At 55.1% G+C, this 24,539-nt stretch overlaps 1 protein-coding gene across 1 annotated transcript in view; it reads left to right on the top strand.

The window, feature by feature from the left end:
- The first annotated feature begins 8,153 nt into the window (after nucleotides 1-8,153).
- The window catches only part of LOC142907151 (uncharacterized), a 43,700-nt gene continuing 27,314 nt past the window's right edge, over nucleotides 8,154-24,539 (top strand). Inside the window, exons 1-3 of the mRNA XM_076056344.1 lie at nucleotides 8,154-8,737; nucleotides 18,556-18,619; nucleotides 21,494-21,527. Coding sequence (XP_075912459.1) covers nucleotides 8,509-8,737; nucleotides 18,556-18,619; nucleotides 21,494-21,527 — 327 coding nt within the window. The 5' untranslated portion in view covers nucleotides 8,154-8,508. The remainder of the gene's footprint in view (nucleotides 8,738-18,555; nucleotides 18,620-21,493; nucleotides 21,528-24,539) is intronic.

Here is a 24,539-nt window from a genome sequence, read left to right as displayed (position 1 = left end):
AGAGACACGTGGAGACACACGGAGACACGTGGAGACACAGAGACACACAGAGACACGTGGAGACACACGGAGACACGTGGAGACACAGAGACACACAGAGTCACGTGGAGACACACAGAGACACGTGGAGACACACCGAGACACGTGGAGACACAGAGACACACAGAGACACGTGGAGACACACGGAGACACGTGGAGACACAGATACATAGAGACACACAGAGACAAGTGGAGACACAGAGACACACAGAGACACGTGGAGACACACGGAGACACACGGAGACACGTGGAGACACAGATACAGAGACACGTGGAGAAACAGTGACACGTGGAGACACACAGAGACACGTGGAGACACACGGAGACACGTGGAGACACAGATACATAGAGACACACAGAGACACGTGGAGACACAGAGACACACAGAGACACGTGGAGACACACGGAGACACACGGAGACACGTGGAGACACAGAGACACACAGAGACACGTGGAGACACACGGAGACACGTGGAGACACAGAGACACACAGAGTCACGTGGAGACACACAGAGACACGTGGAGACACACGGAGACACGTGGAGACACAGAGACACACAGAGACACGTGGAGACACACGGAGACACGTGGAGACACAGAGACACACAGAGACACGTGGAGACACACGGAGACACACGGAGACACGTGGAGACACAGATACAGAGAGACACGTGGAGACACACGGAGACACGTGGAGACACAGATACATAGAGACACGTGGAGACACACAGAGTCACGTGGAGACACACAGAGACACGTGGAGACACACGGAGACACGTGGAGACACAGAGACACACGGAGACACGTGGAGACACAGATACAGAGACACGTGGAGAAACAGTGACACGTGGAGACACAGAGACACACAGAGACACACAGAGACACGTGGAGACACAGATACATAGAGACACACAGAGACACGTGGAGACACAGAGACACGTGGAGACACGGAGACACGGAGACACGTGGAGACACAGATACAGAGAGACACGTGGAGACACAGACACGTGGAGACACAGAGACACGTGGAGACACACGGAGACACAGAAAAACGTGGAGACACATACATAGAGACACGTGGAGACACGGAGACACGTGGAGATACACAGAGACACAGAGACACGTGGAGACACACGGAGACACGTGGAGACACATGGAGACACGTGGAAACACACGGAGACACGTGGAGACACGGAGATACGTGGAGACACACAGATACATAGAGACACGTGGAGACACACAGAGACACGTGGAGACACACAGAGACGTGGAGACACAGATACATAGAGACACACAGAGACACAGAGACACAGAGACACGTGGAGACACAGAGACACGTGGAGACACAGAGACACACAGAGACACGTGGAGACACACAGAGACACGTGGAGACGCATACACAGAGACCGTGGAGACACACAGAGACACACAGAGACACGTGGAGACACACAGAGACACGTGGAGACACAGAGATACACAGAGACACGTGGAGACACGTGGAGACACAGAGACACACAGAGACACATAGAGATACATAGAGACACAGAGATACATAAAGACAAGTGGAGGCATACATAGAGACACGTGGAGACACAGAGATACACAGAGACACGTGGAGACACACAGAGACACACAGAGACACGTGGAGACACAGAGACACGTGGAGACACAGAGACACGTGGAGACACACGGAGTAACACGGAGACACACAGAGACATAGAGACACACAGAGATACATAGAGACACGTGGAGACACACAGAGATACAAAGAGACACGTGGAGACAGAGACACGTGGAGACACACGGAGACACACGGAGACACGTGGCTAGGAACAGGAGGTCACGTGACAGACCCAGCTAGTGCCATGGGTTGTGCTGCTGTGCCAGGCTAGGTGCATGAGGAGGAGGTCACGTGACAGACCCAGCAGGTGCCATGGGTTGTGCTGCTGTGCCAGGCTAGGTGCATGAGGAGGAGGTCACGTGACACACCCAGCAGGTGCCGTGGGTTGTACTGCTGTGCCAGGCTAGGTGCATGAGGAGGAGGTCACGTGACAGACGCTGCAGGTGCCATGGGTTGACTGACTGAGATGAGTGGTAGATGCACCAACAGATGTACCCCACTGCTGTGCCAGGCTAGGTGCATGAGGAGGAGGTCACGTGACAGACCCAGCAGGTGCCATGGGTTGTGCTGATTGACCGGTAGATGCACCTCCAGCACCTACAGTGCCATCTAGGCAAGAACCACCACCACCGTGTAACCGCCATCTTCGTAAGGTACACCAACACTGTAGGCGCCATCTTGGCAAGGGTTACCATCATCGTGTAACCGCCATCTTGGTAAGGGCCACTACCGTAGCGCGACCGCCATCTTGGCAAGGGCCACTACAGCAGCGCGACCGCCATCTTGGCAAGGGCCACTACCACAGTGTGATCGCCATCTTGGTAAGGGCCACTACCACAGTGTGAATGCTATCTTGGTGAGGGCAACCACAGTGTGACCGCCATGTTAGTGAGGGAAACCATCACCGTGTCGTCGCCATTTGGCAACGGACACCATTATTATCGTGTGACCGCCATCTTGGTCAGGGCCACTACCGCTCTGTGACCGCCAACTTGATCAGGGCCACTACCACCCTGTGACCGCCATCTTGGCAAGGGCCACAACCGCCGTGTGACAGCCATCATGGCAAGGGCTGCAACCGCCGTGTGACCGCCATCTTGGCAAGGGCTACAACCGACGTGTGACCGCCATCTTCGTTAGGTCACAAAGACCTGTCGCCGCCATCTTAGTAAGGGACACAACAACCTTGTGACTAGTGTAAATATTATTACTCAATCCTCCCCCTTCACCCCTCACTCCTCCCCCTTCACCCCTCACTCCTCCCCCTTCAACATCTCAACTCCTCCACCTTCACCCCTCACTCCTCCCCCTTCACCCCTCACTCCTCCCCCTTCACCCCTCACTCCTCCACCTTCCCCCTCACTCCTCCCCCTTCACCCCTCACTCCTCCCCCTTCACCCCTCACTCCTCCCCCTTCACCCCTCACTCCTCCCCCTTCACCCCTCACTCCTCCCCCTTCACCCCTCACTCCTCCCCCTTTCACCCCTCACTCCTCCCCCTTCACCCCTCACTCCTCCCCCTTCACCCCTCACTCCTCCCCCTTCACCCCTCGCTCCTCCCACTTCACCCCTCACTCCTCCCCCTTCACTTCTAACTCCTCCCCCTTCACCCTCACTCCTCCCCCTTCAACCCCCTCACTCCTCCCCCTTCAGCCACTGACTCCTCCCCCTTCACCCCTCACTCCTCCCCCTTCAACCCCTCACTCCTCCCCCTTCACCCCTCACTCCTCCCCCTTCACCCCTCACTCCTCCCCCTTCACCCCTTACTCCTCCCCCTTTCACCCCTCACTCCTCCCCCTTCACCCCTCACTCCTCCCCCTTCACCCCTCGCTCCTCCCACTTCACCCCTCACTCCTCCCCCTTCACTTCTAACTCCTCCCCCTTCACCCCTCACTCCTCCCCCTTCACCCCTCACTCCTCCCCCTTCAACATCTCAACTCCTCCCCCTTCACCCCTCACTCCTCCCCCTTCACCCCTCACCCCTCCCCCTTCACCCCTCACTCCTCCCCTTTCACCCCCACTCCTCCCCCTTCACCCCTCACTCCTCCCCCTTCACCCCTCGCTCCTCCCACTTCACCCCTCACTCCTCCCCCTTCACTTCTAACTCCTCCCCCTTCACCCCTCACTCCTCCCCCTTCAACCCCTCACTCCTCCCCCTTCAGCCACTGACTCCTCCCCCTTCACCCCTCACTCCTCCCCCTTCAACCCCTCACTCCTCCCCCTTTACCCCTCACCCCTCCCCCTTTCACCCCTCACTCCTCCCCCTTTACCCCTCACTCCTCCCCCTTCACCCCTCCCCTTCACCCCTCACCCCTCCCCCTTCAACTCCTCAACTCCTCCCCCTTCAACCCCTCACTCCTCCCCCTTCAGCCACTGACTCCTCCCCCTTCACCCCGCACCCCTCCCCCTTCACCCCTCACCCCTCCCCCTTCACCCCTCACCCTCCCCCTTCACCCCTCACCCCTCCCCCTTCACCCCTCACCCCTCCCCCTTCACCCCTCACTCCTCCCCCTTCAGCCATTGACTCCTCCCCCTTTCTCCCCTCACTCCTCCCCCTTCACCCCTCACTCCTCCCCCTTCAACCCCTCACCCCTCCTCCTTCAGCCACTGACTCCTCCCCCTTCAACCCCTCACTCCTCCCCCTTCACCCCTCCCCCTTCACCCCTCACTCCTCCCCCTTCACCCCTCACCCCTCCCCCTTCACCCCTCACCCCTCCCCCTTCAACCCCTCCCCCTTCACCCCTCACCCCTCCCCCTTGACCCCTCACTCCTCCCCCTTCACTTCTAACTCCTCCCCCTTCACCCCTCCCCCTTCACCCCTCACTCCTCCCCCTTCACCCCTCACTCCTCCCCCTTCACCCCTCCCCCTTCACCCCTCACCCCTCCCCCTTCACCCCTCACCCCTCCCCCTTCAACCCCTCACCCCTCCCCCTTCACCCCCTCACCCCTCCCCCTTCACCCCTCACCCACCCTCCCCCTTCACCCCTCACCCCTCCCCCTTCAACCCCTCACCCCTCCCCCCTTCACCCCTCACCCCTCCCCCTTCACCCCTCACTCCTCCCCCTTCACCCCTCACCCCTCCCCCTTCACCCCTCACCCCTCCCCCTTCACCCCTCACCCCTCCCCCTTCACCCCTCACTCCTCCCCCTTCACCCCTCACTCCTCCCCCTTCACCCCTCACCCCTCCCCCTTCACCCCTCACTCCTCCCCCTTCACCCTCGCTCCTCCCCCTTTCACCCTCGCTCCTCCCCCTTCACCCCTCACCCCTCCCCCTTTCACCCTCGCTCCTCCCCCTTCACCCCTCACTCCTCCCCCTTCACCCCTCACTCCTCCCCCTTCACCCCTCACCCCTCCCCCTTTCACCCTCGCTCCTCCCCCTTCACCCCTCACTCCTCCCCCTTCACCCCTCACTCCTCCCCCTTCACCCCTCACTCCTCCCCCTTTGACCCCTCGCTCCTCCCCCTTTCACCCCTCACTCCTCCCCCTTTCACCCCTCACTCCTCCCCCTTCACCCCTCACTCCTCCCCCTTCACCCCTCACTCCTCCCCCTTCACCCCTCACTCCTCCCCCTTTCACCCCTCACTCCTCCCCCTTTGACCCCTCGCTCCTCCCCCTTTCACCCCCTCACTCCTCCCCCTTTCACCCCTCACTCCTCCCCCTTCACCCCTCACTCCTCCCCCTTCACCCCTCACTCCTCCCCCTTCACTCCTCCCCCTTCACCCCTCACTCCTCCCCCTTCAACCCCTCGCTCCTCCCCCTTCAACCCCTCACTCCTCCCCCTCACCACCTTCACTCCTCCCCCTTTGACCCCTCGCTCCCCCCCCTTCACCCCCCTAACTCCTCCCCCTTTCACCCCTCGCTCCTCCCCCTTTCACCCCTCACTCCTCCCCCTTCAACCCCTCACCCCTCCCCCTTTCACCCTCGCTCCTCCCCCTTCACCCCTCACTCCTCCCCCTTCACCCCTCACTCCTCCCCCTTCACCCCTCACTCCTCCCCCTTTGACCCCTCGCTCCTCCCCCTTTCACCCCTCACTCCTCCCCCTTTCACCCCTCACTCCTCCCCCTTCACCCCTCACTCCTCCCCCTTCACCCCTCACTCCTCCCCCTTCACCCCTCACTCCTCCCCCTTTCACCCCTCACTCCTCCCCCTTTGACCCCTCGCTCCTCCCCCTTTCACCCCTCACTCCTCCCCCTTTCACCCCTCACTCCTCCCCCTTCACCCCTCACTCCTCCCCCTTCACCCCTCACTCCTCCCCCTTCACTCCTCCCCCTTCACCCCTCACTCCTCCCCCTTCACTCCTCCCCCTTCAACCCCTCGCTCCTCCCCCTTCAACCCCTCACTCCCCCCTCACCACCTTCACTCCTCCCCCTTTGACCCCTCGCTCCCCCCCCTTCACCCCCCTAACTCCTCCCCCTTTCACCCCTCGCTCCTCCCCCTTTCACCCCTCACTCCTCCCCCTTCAACCCCTCACTCCTCCCCCTTCAACCCCTCGCTCCTCCCCCTTCAACCCCTCACTCCTCCCCCTCACCACCTTCACTCCTCCCCCTTTGACCCCTCGCTCCCCCCCCTTCACCCCCCTAACTCCTCCCCCTTTCACCCCTCGCTCCTCCCCCTTTCACCCTCACCCCCCTCGCTCCTCCCCCTTCACCCCTCACTCCTCCCCCTTCACCCCTCACCCCTCCCCCTTCACCCCTCACCCCTCCCCCTTCAACCCCTCACTCCTCCCCCTTCACCCCTCACCCCTCCCCCTTCACCCCTCACTCCTCCCCCTTCACCCCTCACCCCTCCCCCTTCACCCCTCACTCCTCCCCCTTTCAGCCACTGACTCCCCCTTCTCCCCCCCCCCTTCACCCCTCACTCCTCCCCCTTCAACCCTCACCCCTCCTCCTTCAGCCACTGACTCCTCCCCCTTCAACCCTCACTCCTCCCCCTTCACCCCTCCCCCTTCACCCCTGTCACTCCTCCCCCTTCACCCCTCACCCCTCCCCCTTCACCCCTCACCCCTCCCCCTTCAACCCCTCACCCCTCCCCCTTCACCCCTCACCCCTCCTCCTTGACCCCTCACTCCTCCCCCTTCACTTCTAACTCCTCCCCCTTCACCCCTCCCCCTTCACCCCTCACCCCTCCCCCTTGACCCCTCACTCCTCCCCCCTTCACTTCTAACTCCTCCCCCTTCACCCCTCCCCCTTCACCCCTCACTCCTCCCCCTTCACCCCTCACTCCTCCCCCTTCACCCTCACCCCTCCCCCTTTCACCCTCACTCCTCCCCCTTCACCCCTCCCCCTTCACCCCTCACCCCTCCCCCTTCACCCCTCACCCCTCCCCCTTCAACCCCTCACCCCTCCCCCTTCACCCCTCACCCCTCCCCCTTCACCCCTCACCCCTCCCCCTTCACCCCTCACTCCTCCCCCTTCAACCCCTCACCCCTCCTCCTTCAGCCACTGACTCCTCCCCCTTCAACCACTGACTCCTCCCCCTTCACTCCTCCCCCTTCACCCCTCCCCCTTCACCCCTCACCCCTCCCCCTTCACCCCTCACCCCTCCCCCTTCAACCCCTCACCCCTCCCCCTTCACCCCTCACCCCTCCCCCTTCACCCCTCACCCCTCCCCCTTCACCCCTCACTCCTCCCCCTTCACCCCTCACCCCTCCCCCTTCACCCCTCACTCCTCCCCCTTCACTTCTAACTCCTCCCCCTTCACCCCTCACCCCTCCCCCTTCACCCCCTCACTCCTCCCCCTTCACCCCTCACCCCTCCCCCTTCACCCCTCACTCCTCCCCCTTCACTTCTAACTCCTCCCCCTTCACCCCTCACTCCCTCCCCCTTCACCCCTCCCCCTTCACCCCTCACTCCTCCCCCTTCACTTCTAACTCCTCCCCCTTCACCCCTCACTCCTCCCCCTTCACCCCTCCCCCTTCACCCCTCACTCCTCCCCCTTCACTTCTAACTCCTCCCCCTTCACCCCTCACTCCTCCCCCTTCAACCCCTCACTCCTCCCCCTTCACCCCTCACCCCTCCCCCTTTCACCCTCGCTCCTCCCCCTTCACCCCTCACTCCTCCCCCTTTCACCCCTCACTCCTCCCCCTTTGACCCCTCGCTCCTCCCCCTTTCACCCCTCGCTCCTCCCCCTTTCACCCCTCACTCCTCCCCCTTTCACCCACCCTTTCACCCCTCACTCCTCCCCCTTCAGCCACTCACTCCTCCCCCTTCACCCCTCACTCCTCCCCCTTCACCCCTCGCTCCTCCCCCTTTGACCCCTCGCTCCCCCCCCTTCACCCCCTAACTCCTCCCCCTTTCACCCCTCGCTCCTCCCCCTTTCACCCTCACCCCCCTCACTCCTCCCCCTTCACCCCTCACTCCTCCCCCTTCACCCCTCACTCCTCCCCCTTCAAAATCTCAACTCCTCCCCCTTCACCCCTCACTCCTCCCCCTTTCAACCCTCACCCCCCTCGCTCCTCCCCCTTTCACCCCTCACCCCTCCCCCTCCTCACCCCCTCCCCCGCGTGACGTCACCGAGTCGCGGCCCACTACAAAAGCGGCCCGCGTTCGAGGGAGCGATTCTCGTGAAGGAGACGGAGGAGGAAGGAGACGGAGGAAGGAGTCGGAGGAGGAAGGAGGCACGAAGGAGGAAGGAAGGACGGAGGAAGGACGTAGGAAGGAGGCGGAGAGAGAAGAAGGGCCCAAGGGGGTGGAGGTGTAACGGGGAAGTGGAAGTGGAGGCCAAACTTCTCCCTTGGGTGGTGGAGGTGGTGGTGGTGGTGGTGGAAGTGGTGAACATCGTGGTGGGCCACGAACAACAACACAACAACAACAACAACCACAACAACAACAACAACAACCAGCGACGGCGATGATGATGTTGGTCGCGGGAGAGGAGGATGGTGATGATGGCGGTGGTGGTGGTGGTGGTGGGGATGTTGTTGTTGGTGGTGGTGTTGGTGGTGATGATGGTGGTGATGGTGGTGGTGGTGATGGTGGTGGTGATGGTGTTGTTGGGGTATCTCCCGAGAGGGAGAATCCTGCGGGAGCGGCTGCGGGGGACCTCGCAGACGGCGCCAACAGCAACAAGAAGATCCTGGGTGAGGATGGTGGTGGTGGTGGTGTGTGGTGTGGTGATGATGGTGGTGTGATGGTGTGTGTAGTGGTGATGGTGATGGAGGTGTGTGGTGGTGGAGGAGGGGTGGTGATGGTGTGTGTGGTGATGGTGGTGTGTGGTGGTGGAGGGGTGGTGGTGGATGGTGGTGATGGTGGTGGTGGATGGTGGTGATGATGCTGCTGTGGTGGTGGTGGTGGGGTGGTGATGGTGGTGTGTTGATGGTGGAGGGGTGATGGTGTGTGGTGATGGTGTGGTGGTGATGGTGGTGATGTATGGTGTGTAGTGGTGATGTGTGGTATGTAGTGATGGTGTGTAGTGATGGTGTGTAATGGTAGTGGAGGGATGCTGGATGATGGTGGTGATGGTGTGTGGTGGTGATGGTGTGGTGGATGATGGTGGTGTGGTGGATGATGGTGGAGGGGTGGTGATGGTGGATGATGGTGGTGTGGTGGAGGGGTGGTGATGGTGGATGGTGGTGGTGTGGTGGAGGGGTGGTGGATGATGGTGGAGGGGTGGTGGATGGTGGTGGAGGGGTGGTGGATGGTGGTGGTGTGGTGGAGGGGTGGTGGATGGTGGTGGGGTGGTGGATGATGGTGGATGATGGTGGTGTGGTGGAGGGGTGGTGGATGATGGTGGATGATGGTGGTGTGGTGGAGGGGTGGTGGATGATGGTGGATGATGGTGGTGTGGTGGAGGGGTGGTGGATGATGGTGGATGATGGTGGTGTGGTGGAGGGGTGGTGGATGATGGTGGATGATGGTGGTGTGGTGGAGGGGTGGTGGATGATGGTGGATGATGGTGGTGTGGTGGAGGGGTGGTGGATGATGGTGGATGATGGTGGTGTGGTGGAGGGGTGGTGGATGATGGTGGATGATGGTGGTGTGGTGGAGGGGTGGTGGATGATGGTGGATGATGGTGGTGTGGTGGAGGGGTGGTGGATCATGGTGGATCATGGTGGTGTGGTGGATGATGGTGGTGTAGTGGATCATGGTGGTGTGGTGGAGGGGTGGTGATGGTAGTGGTGGTGTGGTGGATCATGGTGGATGATGGTGGTGTGGTGGAGGGGTGGTGATGGTAGTGGTGGTGATGGTAGTGGTGGTGTGGTGGAGGATGGTGGTGTGGTGGTGTATGGTGGGGGTGGGGTGATGGAGGAGGTGGTGGATGGTGGGGGTGGGGTGATGGTGGTGGAGGAGGAGGATGTGTGGCACAGCAGGTAGGTACAGGTGGTGATGGAGGATGATGGTGGTGGTGGTGTGGTGGAGGGGTGGTGGTGGTGATGGAGGATGGTGGTGGTGGTGATGGAGGATGATGATGATGGGGGATGGTGGTGATGGGCATGATGGCGATGGGCATGATGGTGATGGAGGATGGTGATGATGGGGGGTGGTGGTGATGGAGGATGATGGTGGTGGTGATGGAGGATGATGGTGGTGGTGGTGATGGAGGATGATGGAGGATGATGGTGGTGGTGGTGATGGATGGTGGTGGTGATGATGGAGGATGATGGTGGTGGTGGTGGTGATGGGGGATGATGGTGATGGTGGTGATGGTGGTGGTGATGATGATGGAGGATGGTGGTGGTGGTGGTGATGATGATGATGGTGGTGATGATGGAGGATTATGGTGGTGGTGGTGGTGATGGGGGATGATGATGGGTATGGTGCGACCCGTGGCACCTGCTGGGTCTGCCCCGTGACCACCACCTGCCAGCGGGCGGCGTTAGACGTTTCGGCTGGTGGCCTCCACGTGCACAGAACCTGGCACGGGCGCCCTGTGACGTCACCGCCACCCTTAGTGTCTGTGGGGGGTCTCTGTGGGGGGGTCTCTCTGTGTGGGGGGGTCTCTCTGTGTGTGGGGGGTCCTCTCTGTGTGGGGGTCTCTCTGTGTGTGGGGGGTCTCTGTGTGTGGGGGGTCTCTGTGTGTGGGGGGTCTCTGTGTGTGGGGGGTCTCTGTGTGTGGGGGGTCTCTGTGTGTGGGGGGTCTCTGTGTGTGGGGGGTCTCTGTGTGTGGGGGGTCTCTGTGTGTGGGGGGTCTCTGTGTGTGGGGGGTCTCTGTGTGTGGGGGGTCTCTGTGTGTGGGGGGTCTCTGTGTGTGGGGGGTCTCTCTGTGTGGGGGGTCTCTCTGTGTGGGGGGTCTCTCTGTGTGGGGGGGTCTCTCTGTGTGGGGGGTCTCTCTGTGTGGGGGGTCTCTCTGTGTGGGGGGTCTCTCTGTGTGGGGGGTCTCTCTGTGTGGGGGGTCTCTCTGTGTGGGGGGTCTCTCTGTGTGGGGGGTCTCTCTGTGTGGGGGGTCTCTCTGTGTGGGGGGTCTCTCTGTGTGGGGGGTCTCTCTGTGTGGGGGGTCTCTCTGTGTGGGGGGTCTCTCTGTGTGGGGGTCTCTCTGTGTGGGGGGTCTCTCTGTGTGTGGGGGGTCTCTCTGTGTGTGGGGGGTCTCTCTGTGTGTGGGGGGTCTCTCTGTGTGTGGGGGGTCTCTCTGTGTGTGGGGGGTCTCTCTGTGTGTGGGGGGTCTCTCTGTGTGTGGGGGTCTCTCTGTGTGTGGGGGTTTCTCTGTGTGGGGGGGTCTCTCTGTGTGTGGGGGGGTCTCTCTGTGTGTGGGGGGTCTCTCTGTGTGTGGGGGGTCTCTCTGTGTGTGGGGGGTCTCTCTGTGTGTGGGGGGTCTCTCTGTGTGTGGGGGGTCTCTCTGTGTGTGGGGGGTCTCTCTGTGTGGGGGGTCTCTCTGTGTGGGGGGTCTCTCTGTGTGGGGGGTCTCTCTGTGTGTGGGGGGTCTCTCTGTGTGTGGGGGGTCTCTCTGTGTGTGGGGGGTCTCTCTGTGTGTGGGGGGTCTCTCTGTGTGTGGGGGGTCTCTCTGTGTGTGGGGGGTCTCTCTGTGTGTGGGGGGTCTCTCTGTGTGTGGGGGGTCTCTCTGTGTGTGGGGGGTCTCTCTGTGTGTGGGGGGTCTCTCTGTGTGTGGGGGGTCTCTCTGTGTGTGGGGGGTCTCTCTGTGTGTGGGGGGTCTCTCTGTGTGGGGGGGTCTCTCTGTGTGTGTGGGGGGTCTCTCTGTGTGTGGGGGGTCTCTCTGTGTGTGGGGGGTCTCTCTGTGTGTGGGGGGTCTCTCTGTGTGTGGGGGTCTCTCTGTGTGTCGGGGGTCTCTCTGTGTGTGGGGGGTCTCTCTGTGTGTGGGGGGTCTCTCTGTGTGGGGGGTCTCTCTGTGTGTGGGGGGTCTCTCTGTGTGTGGGGGGTCTCTCTGTGTGTGGGGGGTCTCTCTGTGTGTGGGGGGTCTCTCTGTGTGTGGGGGGTCTCTCTGTGTGGGGGGGTCTCTCTGTGTGTGGGGGGTCTCTCTGTGTGTGGGGGGTCTCTCTGTGTGTGGGGGGTCTCTCTGTGTGTGGGGGGTCTCTCTGTGTGTGGGGGGTCTCTCTGTGTGTGGGGAGTCTCTCTGTGTGTGGGGGGTCTCTCTGTGTGGGGGGTCTCTCTGTGTGGGGGGGTCTCTCTGTGTGTGGGGGGGTCTCTCTGTGTGTGGGGGGTCTCTCTGTGTGTGGGGGGTCTCTCTGTGTGTGGGGGGGTCTCTCTGTGTGTGGGGGGTCTCTCTGTGTGTGGGGGGGGTCTCTCTGTGTGTGGGGGGGGTCTCTCTGTGTGTGGGGGGTCTCTCTGTGTGTGGGGGGTCTCTCTGAACTTCTTTTGCGCCGTACGTAGCCGGGAGTGGGATGCTTCTCCGTGGGGAGCGGTGGTGCAGCGGTTAGCGCACTGTGTGAGTGTGTGGGGAGTGGTGGTGCAGTGGTTAGCGCACTGTGTGTGTGTGAGTGGGGAGTGGTGGTGCAGTGGTTAGCGCACTGTGTGTGTGTGAGTGGGGAGCGGTGGTGCAGTGGTTAGCGCACTGTGTGTGTGTGTGTGGGGAGTGGTGGTGCAGTGGTTAGCGCACTGTGTGTTTGTGGGGAGTGGTGGTGCAGCGGTTAGCGCACTGTGTGTGGGGAGTGGTGGTGCAGTGGTTAGCGCACTGTGGGGAGTGGTGGTGCAGTGGTTAGCGCACTGTGTGTGTGTGGGGAGTGGTGGTGCAGTGGTTAGCGCAGTGTGTGAGTGGGGAGTGGTGGTGCAGTGGTTAGCGCACTGTGTGTGTGTGGGGAGTGGTGGTGCAGTGGCTAGCGCACTGTGTGAGTGGGGAGTGGTGGTGCAGTGGTTAGCGCACTGTGTGTGTGTGTGGGGAGTGGTGGTGCAGTGGTTAGCGCACTGTGTGTGTGTGTGGGGAGTGGTGGTGCAGTGGTTAGCGCACTGTGTGTGTGAGTGGGGAGTGGTGGTGCAGTGGTTAGCGCACTGTGTGTGTGTGTGGGGAGTGGTGGTGCAGTGGTTAGCGCATTGTGTGTGTGAGTGGGGAGTGGTGGTGCAGTGGTTAGCGCACTGTGTGTGTTTGTGGGGAGTGGTGGTGCAGCGGTTAGCGCACTGTATGTGGGGAGTGGTGGTGCAGCGGTTAGCGCACTGTGTGTGGGGAGTGGTGGTGCAGTGGTTAGCGCACTGTGGGGAGTGGTGGTGCAGTGGTTAGCGCACTGTGTGTGTGGGGAGTGGTGGTGCAGTGGTTAGCGCAGTGTGTGAGTGGGGAGTGGTGGTGCAGTGGTTAGCGCATTGTGTGTGTGAGTGGGGAGTGGTGGTGCAGTGGTTAGCGCACTGTGTGTGTGTGGGGAGTGGTGGTGCAGTGGTTAGCGCTACGTTGCGCTCCGAACCCAGCCACCACCGGTGACGATTATCTAAAACCGGTCTTGGGCCTCCCCTAGGTCGACTCAGCCTCAAATGAGTACCTGGCATAGCGGTGGTGGTGCTACTCGCTGACAGCACTTGCCCCTACAGCTTGCTAGAGGCTACCTGGGGGATCTTTGTCTGTGTGTAGGTGCTGCTACTACTAACAGCACTTGCCCCTACAGCCTGCTAGAGGCTACCAGGGGGAGCTTTGTCTGTGTAGGTGCTGCTACTAACAGCACTTGCCCCTACAGCCTGCCAGAGGCTACACGGGGGATCTTTGTCTGTGTGTAGGTGCTGCTGCTACTGACAGCACTTGCCCCTACAGCCTGCTGGAGGCTACACGGGGGATCTTTGTCTGTGTGTAGGTGCCACTGCTAACAGCACTTGCCCCTACAGCCTGCTAGAGGCTACCTGGGGGAGCTTTGTCTGTGTGTAGGTGCTGCTGCTACTGACAGCACTTGCCCCTACAGCCTGCTAGAGGCTACCAGGGGGAGCTTTGTGTGTAGGTGCTGCTACTAACAGCACTTGCCCCTACAGCCTGCTAGAGTATTGGTGTGTGTGTTTCTGTCTGTCTGACTGTGTGTGTATGTCTATATGACTGTGTGTGTATGTCTATATGACTATCTGTGTGTATGTCTATATGACTGTGTGTGTGTATGTATATATGACTATCTGTGTGTGTGTGTGTCTATGTGACTGACTGTGTGTGTGTCTATATGACTGTGTGTGTGTGTCTATATGACTGCTGTGTGTGTGTGTGTCTATGTGACTGACTGTGTGTGTGTGTCTATGTGACTGACTGTGTGTGTGTGTCTATATGACTTGCTGTGTGTGTGTGTGTCTATATGACTGGCTGTGTGTGTGTGTGTCTATATGACTGGCTGTGTGTGTGTGTGTCTATATGACTGGCTGTGTGTGTGTGTCTATATGACTGACTGTGTGTGTGTGTGTCTATATGACTGACTGTGTGTGTGTGTCTATATGACTGACTGTGTGTGTGTGTGTGTGTCTATATGACTGACTGTGTGTGTGTGTGTGTCTATATGACTGACTGTGTGTGTGTGTGTGTGTCTATGTGACTGGCTGTGTGTGTGTCTATATGACTGGCTGTGTGTGTGTCTATATGACTGACTGTGTGTGTGTCTATATGACTGACTGTGTGTGTGTGTCTATGTGACTGTCTGTGTGTGTGTGTGTGTGTCTCTGTGACTGGCTGTGTGTGTGTGTGTGTCTATATGACTGTGTGTGTCTATATGACTGACTGTGTGTGTGTGTGAGTGTCTATGTGACTGACTGTGTGTGTGTGTGTGTGTCTCTGTGACTGGCTGTGTGTGTGTGTGTGTCTATATGACTGTGTGTGTCTATATGACTGTGTGTGTCTATATGACTGACTGTGTGTGTGTCTATATGACTGGCTGTGTGTGTGTGTGTGTCTATATGACTGGCTGTGTGTGTGTGTGTGTCTATATGACTGACTGTGTGTGTGCGTGTCTATGTGACTGACTGTGTGTGTGTGTCTATATGACTGGCTGTGTGTGTGTGTGTCTATATGACTGACTGTGTGTGTGTGTGTCTATATGACTGGCTGTGTGTGTGTGTGTCTATATGACTGGCTGTGTGTGTGTGTGTCTATATGACTGGCTGTGTGTGTGTGTGTCTATGTGACTGGCTGTGTGTGTGTGTGTGTCTATGTGACTGGCTGTGTGTGTGTGTGTGTCTATGTGACTGGCTGTGTGTGTCTATGTGACTGGCTGTGTGTGTGTGTGTGTCTATGTGACTGGCTGTGTGTGTGTGTGCGTCTATATGCTATATGACTGGCTGTGTGTGTGTCTATATGACTGACTGTGTGTGTGTCTGTATGACTGACTGTGTGTGTGTGTCTGTATGACTGACTGTGTGTGTGTGTGTCTATATGACTGGCTGTATGTGTGTGTGTGTCTATATGACTGACTGGCTGTATGTGTGTGTGTGTCTATATGACTGGCTGTATGTGTGTGTGTGTCTATATGACTGGCTGTATGTGTGTGTGTGTCTATATGACTGGCTGTATGTGTGTGTGTGTCTATATGACTGGCTGTATGTGTGTGTGTGTCTATATGACTGGCTGTATGTGTGTGTGTGTCTATATGACTGGCTGTATGTGTGTGTGTGTCTATATGACTGGCTGTATGTGTGTGTGTGTCTATATGACTGGCTGTATGTGTGTGTGTGTCTATATGACTGGCTGTATGTGTGTGTGTGTCTATATGACTGGCTGTATGTGTGTGTGTGTCTATATGACTGGCTGTATGTGTGTGTGTGTCTATATGACTGGCTGTATGTGTGTGTGTGTCTATATGACTGGCTGTGTGTGTGTGTCTATATGACTGACTGTGTGTGTGTGTCTATATGACTGACTGTGTATGTGTGTGTGTCTATATGACTGACTGTGTGTGTGTGTCTATATGACTGACTGTGTGTGTGTGTCTATATGACTGGCTGTGTGTGTGTGTGTCTATAGGACTGGCTGTGTGTGTGTGTGTGTCTATAGGACTGGCTGTGTGTGTGTGTGTCTATAGGACTGGCTGTGTGTGTGTGTGTGTCTATAGGACTGGCTGTGTGTGTGTGTGTGTCTATAGGACTGGCTGTGTGTGTGTGTGTGTCTATATGACTGGCTGCATGTGTGTGTGTGTGTCTATAGGACTGGCTGCATGTGTGTGTGTGTCTATAGGACTGGCTGCATGTGTGTGTGTGTCTATAGGACTGGCTGCATGTGTGTGTGTGTGTGTCTATATGACTGGCTGCATGTGTGTGTGTGTGTCTATAGGACTGGCTGCATGTGTGTGTGTGTGTGTCTATAGGACTGGCTGTGTGTGTGTCTATGGGACTGGCTGTGTGTGTGTGTCTATGTGACTGGCTGTGTGTGTGTGTGTCTATGTGACTGACTGTGTGTGTGTGTGTGTCTATGTGACTGACTGTGTGTGGTGTGTGTCTATGTGACTGACTGTGTGTGTGTGTGTCTATGTGACTGACTGTGTGTGTGTGTCTATGTGACTGACTGTGTGTGTGTGTCTATGTGACTGACTGTGTGTGTGTGTGGCTATGTGACTGGCTGTGTGTGTGTCTATGTGACTATCTGTGTGTGTGTGTCTATATGACTGGCTGTGTATGTGTCTATATGACTGGCTGTGTATGTGTCTATATGACTGACTGTGTGTGTGTGTGTCTATATGACTGACTGTGTGTGTGTGTGGCTATATGACTGACTGTGTGTGTGTCTATATGACTGACTGTGTGTGTGTGTGTCTATATGACTGACTGTGTGTGTGTGTCTATATGACTGACTGTGTGTGTGTGTCTTTATGACTGACTGTGTGTGTGTGTGTGTCTATATGACTGACTGTGTGTGTGTGTGTCTATATGACTGACTGTGTGTGTGTGTGTCTATATGACTGACTGTGTGTGTGTGTGTCTATATGACTGACTGTGTGTGTGTGTCTATATGACTGACTGTGTGTGTGTGTCTATATGACTGACTGTGTGTGTGTGTGTCTATATGACTGACTGTGTGTGTGTGTGTGTCTATATGACTGACTGTGTGTGTGTGTGTGTCTATATGACTGACTGTGTGTGTGTGTGTGTCTATATGACTGACTGTGTGTGTGTGTCTATATGACTGACTGTGTGTGTGTGTGTCTATATGACTGACTGTGTGTGTGTGTGTCTATATGACTGACTGTGTGTGTGTGTGTCTATATGACTGACTGTGTGTGTGTGTGTGTGTCTATATGACTGACTGTGTGTGTGTGTGTGTGTCTATATGACTGACTGTGTGTGTGTGTGTGTGTCTATATGACTGACTGTGTGTGTGTGTGTGTGTCTATATGACTGACTGTGTGTGTGTGTGTGTCTATATGACTGACTGTGTGTGTGTGTGTGTCTATATGACTGACTGTGTGTGTGTGTGTGTGTCTATATGACTGACTGTGTGTGTGTGTGTGTGTCTATATGACTGACTGACTGTGTGTGTGTGTCTATATGACTGACTGACTGTGTGTGTGTGTCTATATGACTGACTGACTGTGTGTGTGTGTCTATATGACTGACTGTGTGTGTGTGTCTATATGACTGACTGTGTGTGTGTGTCTATATGACTGACTGTGTGTGTGTGTGTCTATATGACTGACTGTGTGTGTGTGTGTCTATATGACTGACTGTGTGTGTGTGTGTCTATATGACTGACTGTGTGTGTGTGTCTATGTGACTGGCTGTTTGTGTGTGTGTGTCTATAGGACTGTGTGTGTGTGTGTGTCTATAGGACTGTGTGTGTGTGTGTGTCTATAGGACTGGCTGTGTGTGTGTGTGTCTATGTGACTGGCTGTATGTGTGTGTGTGTGTCTATGTGACTGGCTGTGTGTGTGTGTCTATATGGCTGTGTGTGTGTGTGTGTCTATATGGCTGTGTGTGTGTGTGTGTCTATATGGCTGTGTGTGTGTGTGTGTCTATATGGCTGGCTGTGTGTGTGTGTCTATATGACTGGCTGTGTGTGTGTGTCTATATGACTGGCTGTGTGTGTGTGTCTATATGACTGGCTGTGTGTGTGTGTGTCTATGTGACTGACTGTGTGTGTGTGACAGTCTATGTGACTGGCTGTGTGTGTGACTGTGTGTCTCTGTGTGTGTATGACTGTGTGTATGACTGACTGTGTGTGTGTCTATACGACTGACTGACTGTGTGTGTGTGTGTGTCTATACGACTGGCTGTGTGTGTGTGTGTGTCTATACGACTGGCTGTGTGTGTGTTTCTATACGACTGACTGTGTGTGTGTGTCTATACGACTGGCTGTGTGTGTGTGTGTGTGTCTATACGACTGACTGTGTGTCTCTGTGTGTATGACTGTGTGTGTATGACTGACTGTGTGTATGACTGTCTGTATGTCTCTGTGTGTGTATGACTGTCTGTATGTCTCTGTGTGTGTATGACTGTCTGTATGTCTCTGTGTGTGTATGACTGTCTGTATGTCTCTGTGTGTGTATGACTGTCTGTATGTGTATGACTGTGTGTGACTGACTGTCTGACTGTGTATGACTGTGTCTGACTGTCTGTGTCTCTGTGTGTGCAGCCACCAAGGTGCAGGGCACCGTCAAGTGGTTCAATGTCCGCAATGGGTACGGCTTCATCAACAGGTGAACATCATCATCATCATCACCTGCATCATCATCATCATCATCACCTGCATCATCATCACCTACATCATCACCTACATCATCATCACATCATCACCTTCATCATCATCACATCATCATCATCATCACCTGCATCATCATCATCACCTGCATCATCATCATCACCTGCATCATCATCATCACCTGCATCATCATCATCACCTGCATCATCATCACCTGCATCATCGCCTTCATCATCATCACCTGCATCATCGCCTTCATCATCATCACCTGCATCATCATCGCCTTCATCATCATCACCTGCATCATCATCACCTACATCATCATCACCTGCATCATCATCACCTACATCATCATCATCACCTGCATCATCACCACCTACATCATCATCATCACCTGCATCATCACCACCTGCATCATCAGCTACATCACCTCCATCATCATCATCATCATCAGCTACATCACCTCCATCATCATCATCATCACCTGCATAATCACCTACATCATCATCATCACCTACATCATCACCTACATCACCTCCTACATCATCATCACCTGCATCATCATCATCACCTACATCACCTCCTTCATCATCACCTGCATCATCATCACCTACATCATCACCTACATCAACTCCATCATCATCACCTGCATCATCATCACCTACATCATCACCTACATCAACTCCATCATCATCACCTGCATCATCATCACCTACATCACCTCCTACATCACCTACATCATCACCATCACCTGCATCATCATCACCTGCATCATCATCACCTGCATCATCATCACCTGCATCATCATCACCTGCATCATCATCACCTGCATCATCAGCTACATCACCACCTACATCATCATCATCACCTGCATCATCATCACCTACATCACCTCCTTCATCATCATCACCTGCATCATCACCACCTGCATCATCATCATCACCATCATCATCATCACCTGCATCATCATCATCATCACCTGCATCATCATCATCATCACCTGCATCATCACCATCATCATCATCACCTGCATCATCATCATCATCACCTGCATCATCATCATCATCACCTGCATCATCATCATCATCACCTTCATCATCATCATCATCATCACCTGCATCATCATCATCATCATCACCTGCATCATCATCATCATCACCTGCATCATCATCATCATCACCTGCATCATCATCATCATCATCACCTGCATCATCATCATCATCACCTGCATCATCATCATCATCACCTGCATCATCATCACCTACATCACCTCCATCATCATCACCACCTACATCATCACCTACATCACCATCACCTTCATCATCACCTGCATCATCACCTACATCATCACCTCCTACATCATCATCATCATCGCCTGCATCATCATCACCTACATCACCTCCTACATCACCTGCATCATCATCACCTACATCATCACCTACATCACCTCCATCATCATCACCTACATCATCACCTACATCACCATCACCTCCTACATCATCATCATCACCTCCTACATCATCATCATCATCACCTCCTACATCATCATCATCATCACCTCCTACATCATCATCATCATCATCACCTCCTACACCTCCTCCACCTCCATCACCATCACCTCCACCTACGTCACCATCACCTCCACCTACGTCACCATCACCTTCTACATCATCATCACCTCCATCATCATCACCACCAGCTCCTCCTACATCATCATCATCACCTCCTACGTCACCTACATCACCTACACCTCCTCCACCTCCATCACCTCCTACATAACCTACATCACCTCCTACACTTCCATCACCTCCGTCACCACCATCACCTCCTACATCATCATCACCTCCTACATCACCTCCTACATCTCCATCACCTCCATCATCATCACCTCCAGCTCCTCCTACATCATCATCATCATCACCTCCTACGTCACCTACATCACCTCCATCACCTCCTACATCTCCACCTCCATCATCATCATCACCTCCATCATCATCATCATCATCACCTCCACTTACGTCACCTCCACCACCACCATCACCTCCACCATCACCACCACCATCACCTCCACCACCTCCACCACCATCACCACCATCACCTCCACCACCATCACCTCCACCACCAGCTCCACCAGCAGATGTGCTGTCGTAGTGGTGGTGGACAGCACTTGCCCCTACAGCCTGCTAGAGGCTACACGGGGGATCTTTGTCTGTGTGTAGGTGCTGCTACTACTGACAGCACTTGCCCCTACAGCCTGCTAGAGGCTACACGGGGGATCTTTGTCTGTGTGTAGGTGCTCCTACTACTGACAGCACTTGCCCCTACAGTCTGTTAAGGCTACCTGGGGGATCTTTGTCTGTGTGTGTAGGTGCTGCTACTCGCTACTACTGACAGCACTTGCCCCTACAGCCTGCTAGAGGCTGTACGGGGGATCTTTGTCTGTGTGTAGGTGCTGCTACTCGCTACTACTGACAGCACTTGCCCCTACAGTCTGCTAGAGGCTACACGGGGGATCTTTGTCTTTGGTACAGAGTGGGTAACTGGTCTAAAGTGTGCGTGTCTGCTGTGTGTCTGCTGTGTGTCTGTGTCTGCTGTGCGTGTTTGGGTGTCTGCTGTGTGTGTCTGCTGTGTGTGTCTGTGTCTGCTGTGCGTGTCTGCTGTGCGTGTCTGTGTGTGTCTGTGTGTCTGTGTCTGCGTGTGTGTGTGTCTGCGTGTGTGTGTGTGTCTGCGTGTGTGTGTGTGTCTGCGTGTGTGTGTGTCTGTGTGTGTCTGTGTCTGTGTGTGTCTGTGTCTGCTGTGTGTGTGTGTGTCTCTGTGTGTGTCTCTGTGTGTGTCTCTGTGTGTGTCTCTGTGTCTGTGTGTGTGTGTGTAGGCACGACACACATGAAGACGTGTTTGTCCACCAGGTGATGTTTCATCTACGTCATCACCTACGTCATCACCTACGTCATCACCTACGTCATCGCCATCGTCATCGCCATCGTCATCGCCATCGTCATCGCCATCGTCATCGCCATCGTCATCATCTACGTCATCATCTACGTCATCATCTACGTCATCATCTACGTCATCATCTACGTCATCATCTACGTCATCATCTACGTCATCATCTACGTCATCGCCATCATCATCATCTACGTCATCGTCATCATCTACGTCATCGCCATCATCATCATCTACGTCATCGCCATCATCATCATCTACGTCATCATCATCATCACCTACGTCATCGCCATCATCATCTACGTCATCATCTACATCATCATCATCATCATCTTCGTCATCGTCGTCATCTATGTGATCTACGTCATCGCCATCATCATCGCCATCATCATCTACGTCATCATCTACGTCATCATCTACGTCATCATCATCATCCACGTCATCTACGTCGTCGTCATCATCTACGTCGTCGTCGTCATCTACGTCGTCATCGTCATCTACGTCGTCATCGTCATCTACGTCGTCATCATCATCTACGTCATCGTCATCTACGTCATCGTCATCTACGTCATCATCATCTACGTCATCGTCATCATCATCTACGTCATCATCGTCTACGTCATCATCGTCTACGTCATCATCGTCTACGTCATCATCGTCTACGTCATCGCCATCATCATCTACGTCATCGCCGTCATCGTCTACGTCATCGTCGTCATCGTCTACGTCATCATCTACGTCATCATCGTCTACGTCATCGCCATCATCTACGTCATCATCTGCGTCATCATCGTCTACGTCGTCATCATCTACGTCGTCATCTACGTCATCGCCATCGTCATCATCTACGTCATCATCTACGTCATCATCTACGTCATTGCCATCATCATCATCTACGTCATCGTCATCATCTACGTCATCGCCATCATCATCATCTACGTCATCATCATCATCACCTACGTCATCGCCATCATCATCTACGTCATCATCTACATCATCATCATCATCATCATCTTCGTCATCGTCGTCATCTATGTGATCTACGTCATCGCCATCATCATCGCCATCATCATCGCCATCATCATCGCCATCATCATCGCCATCATCATCGCCATCATCATCGCCATCATCATCGCCATCATCATCGCCATCATCATCGCCATCATCATCGCCGTCATCATCTACGTCATCATCTACGTCATCATCTACGTCATCGTCATCATCTACGTCATCATCTACGTCATCATCTACGTCATCATCTACGTCATCATCATCATCCACGTCATCTACGTCGTCGTCATCTACGTCGTCATCGTCGTCATCTACGTCGTCATCGTCGTCATCTACGTCGTCATCGTCATCTACGTCATCGTCATCTACGTCATCGTCATCTACGTCATCGTCATCATCGCCATCATCATCTACGTCATCGCCATCATCATCTACGTCATCATCTACGTCATCATCGTCTACGTCATCGCCATCATCATCTACGTCATCGCCATCATCATCGTCGTCATCGTCGTCATCATCTACGTCATCATCTACGTCATCATCATCTACGTCATCATCATCTACGTCATCGCCGTCATCATCTACGTCATCTACGTCATCGTCATCATCTACGTCATCATCTACGTCGTCATCTACGTCATCGCCATCATCATCTACGTCATCGTCGTCATCATCTACGTCATCGTCATCTACGTCATCATCTACGTCATCGTCATCTACGTCATCATCTACGTCATCATCTACGTCATCGCCATCATCATCTACGTCATCATCTACGTCATCGCCGTCCTCATCATCGCCATCGTCATCATCTACGTCATCGTCATCATCTACGTCATCGTCATCGCCATCGTCATCGCCATCGTCATCATCTACGTCATCGTCATCATCATCTACGTCATCATCTACGTCATCGTCATCATCTACGTCATCATCTACATCATCATCTACGTCATCGTCATCATCTACGTCATCATCTACGTCATCATCATTATCTACGTCATCATCATCATCATTATCTACGTCATCATCGCCATCATCGTCTACGTCATCGTCATCATCGCCATCATCTACGTCATCGCCATCATCATCGTCTACGTCATCATCTACGTCATCATCTACGTCATCATCTACGTCATCATCTACGTCATCGTCATCATCATCTATGTCATCGTCATCATCTACGTCATCATCATCTACGTCATCATCATCATCATCTACGTCATCGTCTACGTCATCGTCTACGTCATCGCCATTGTCATCGTCTACGTCATCATCTACGTCATCATCTACGTCATCGTCATCATCATCTACGTCATCATCTACGTCATCGCCATCGTCATCGTCTACATCATCATCATCTACGTCATCGCCATCATCATCATCTACGTGTGTGTGTGTGTACACTGTGTGTGTACACTGTGTGTGTGTGTGTACACTGTGTGTGTGTGTGTACACTGTGTGTGTGTGTACACTGTGTGTGTGTGTACACTGTGTGTGTGTGTGTGTACACTGTGTGTGTGTGTACACTGTGTGTGTGTGTGTGTACACTGTGTGTGTGTGTGTACACTGTGTGTGTGTGTGTACACTGTGTGTGTGTGTGTACACTGTGTGTGTGTGTGTACACTGTGTGTGTGTGTGTACTGTGTGTGTGTGTGTACTGTGTGTGTGTGTGTACTGTGTGTGTGTACTGTGTGTGTGTACACTGTGTGTGTGTACTGTGTGTGTGTACACTGTGTGTGCGCGTTCGTGTACACCGTGCGCGTGCGTGTACACTGTGTGTGTGTGCACTGTGTGTGTGTGCACTGTGTGTGTGTGCACTGTGTGTGTGTGCACTGTGTGTGTGTGCACTGTGTGTGTGCACTGTGTGTGTGCACTGTGTGTGTGCACTGTGTGTGTGCACTGTGTGTGTGTGCACTGTGTGTGTGCACTGTGTGTGTGCACTGTGTGTGTGTGCGCAC

The sequence above is a fragment of the Petromyzon marinus genome, chromosome 75, assembly GCF_048934315.1.
Source record: "Petromyzon marinus isolate PM22_M1 ecotype Great Lakes invasive population chromosome 75, UKy_Petmar_22M1.pri1.0, whole genome shotgun sequence".
In the NCBI taxonomy this organism is placed as follows: Eukaryota; Metazoa; Chordata; class Hyperoartia; order Petromyzontiformes; family Petromyzontidae; genus Petromyzon; species Petromyzon marinus.
The sequence above is the reverse complement of the archived record's forward strand: the minus strand, read 5'-3'. Positions and strand labels throughout refer to the sequence as shown.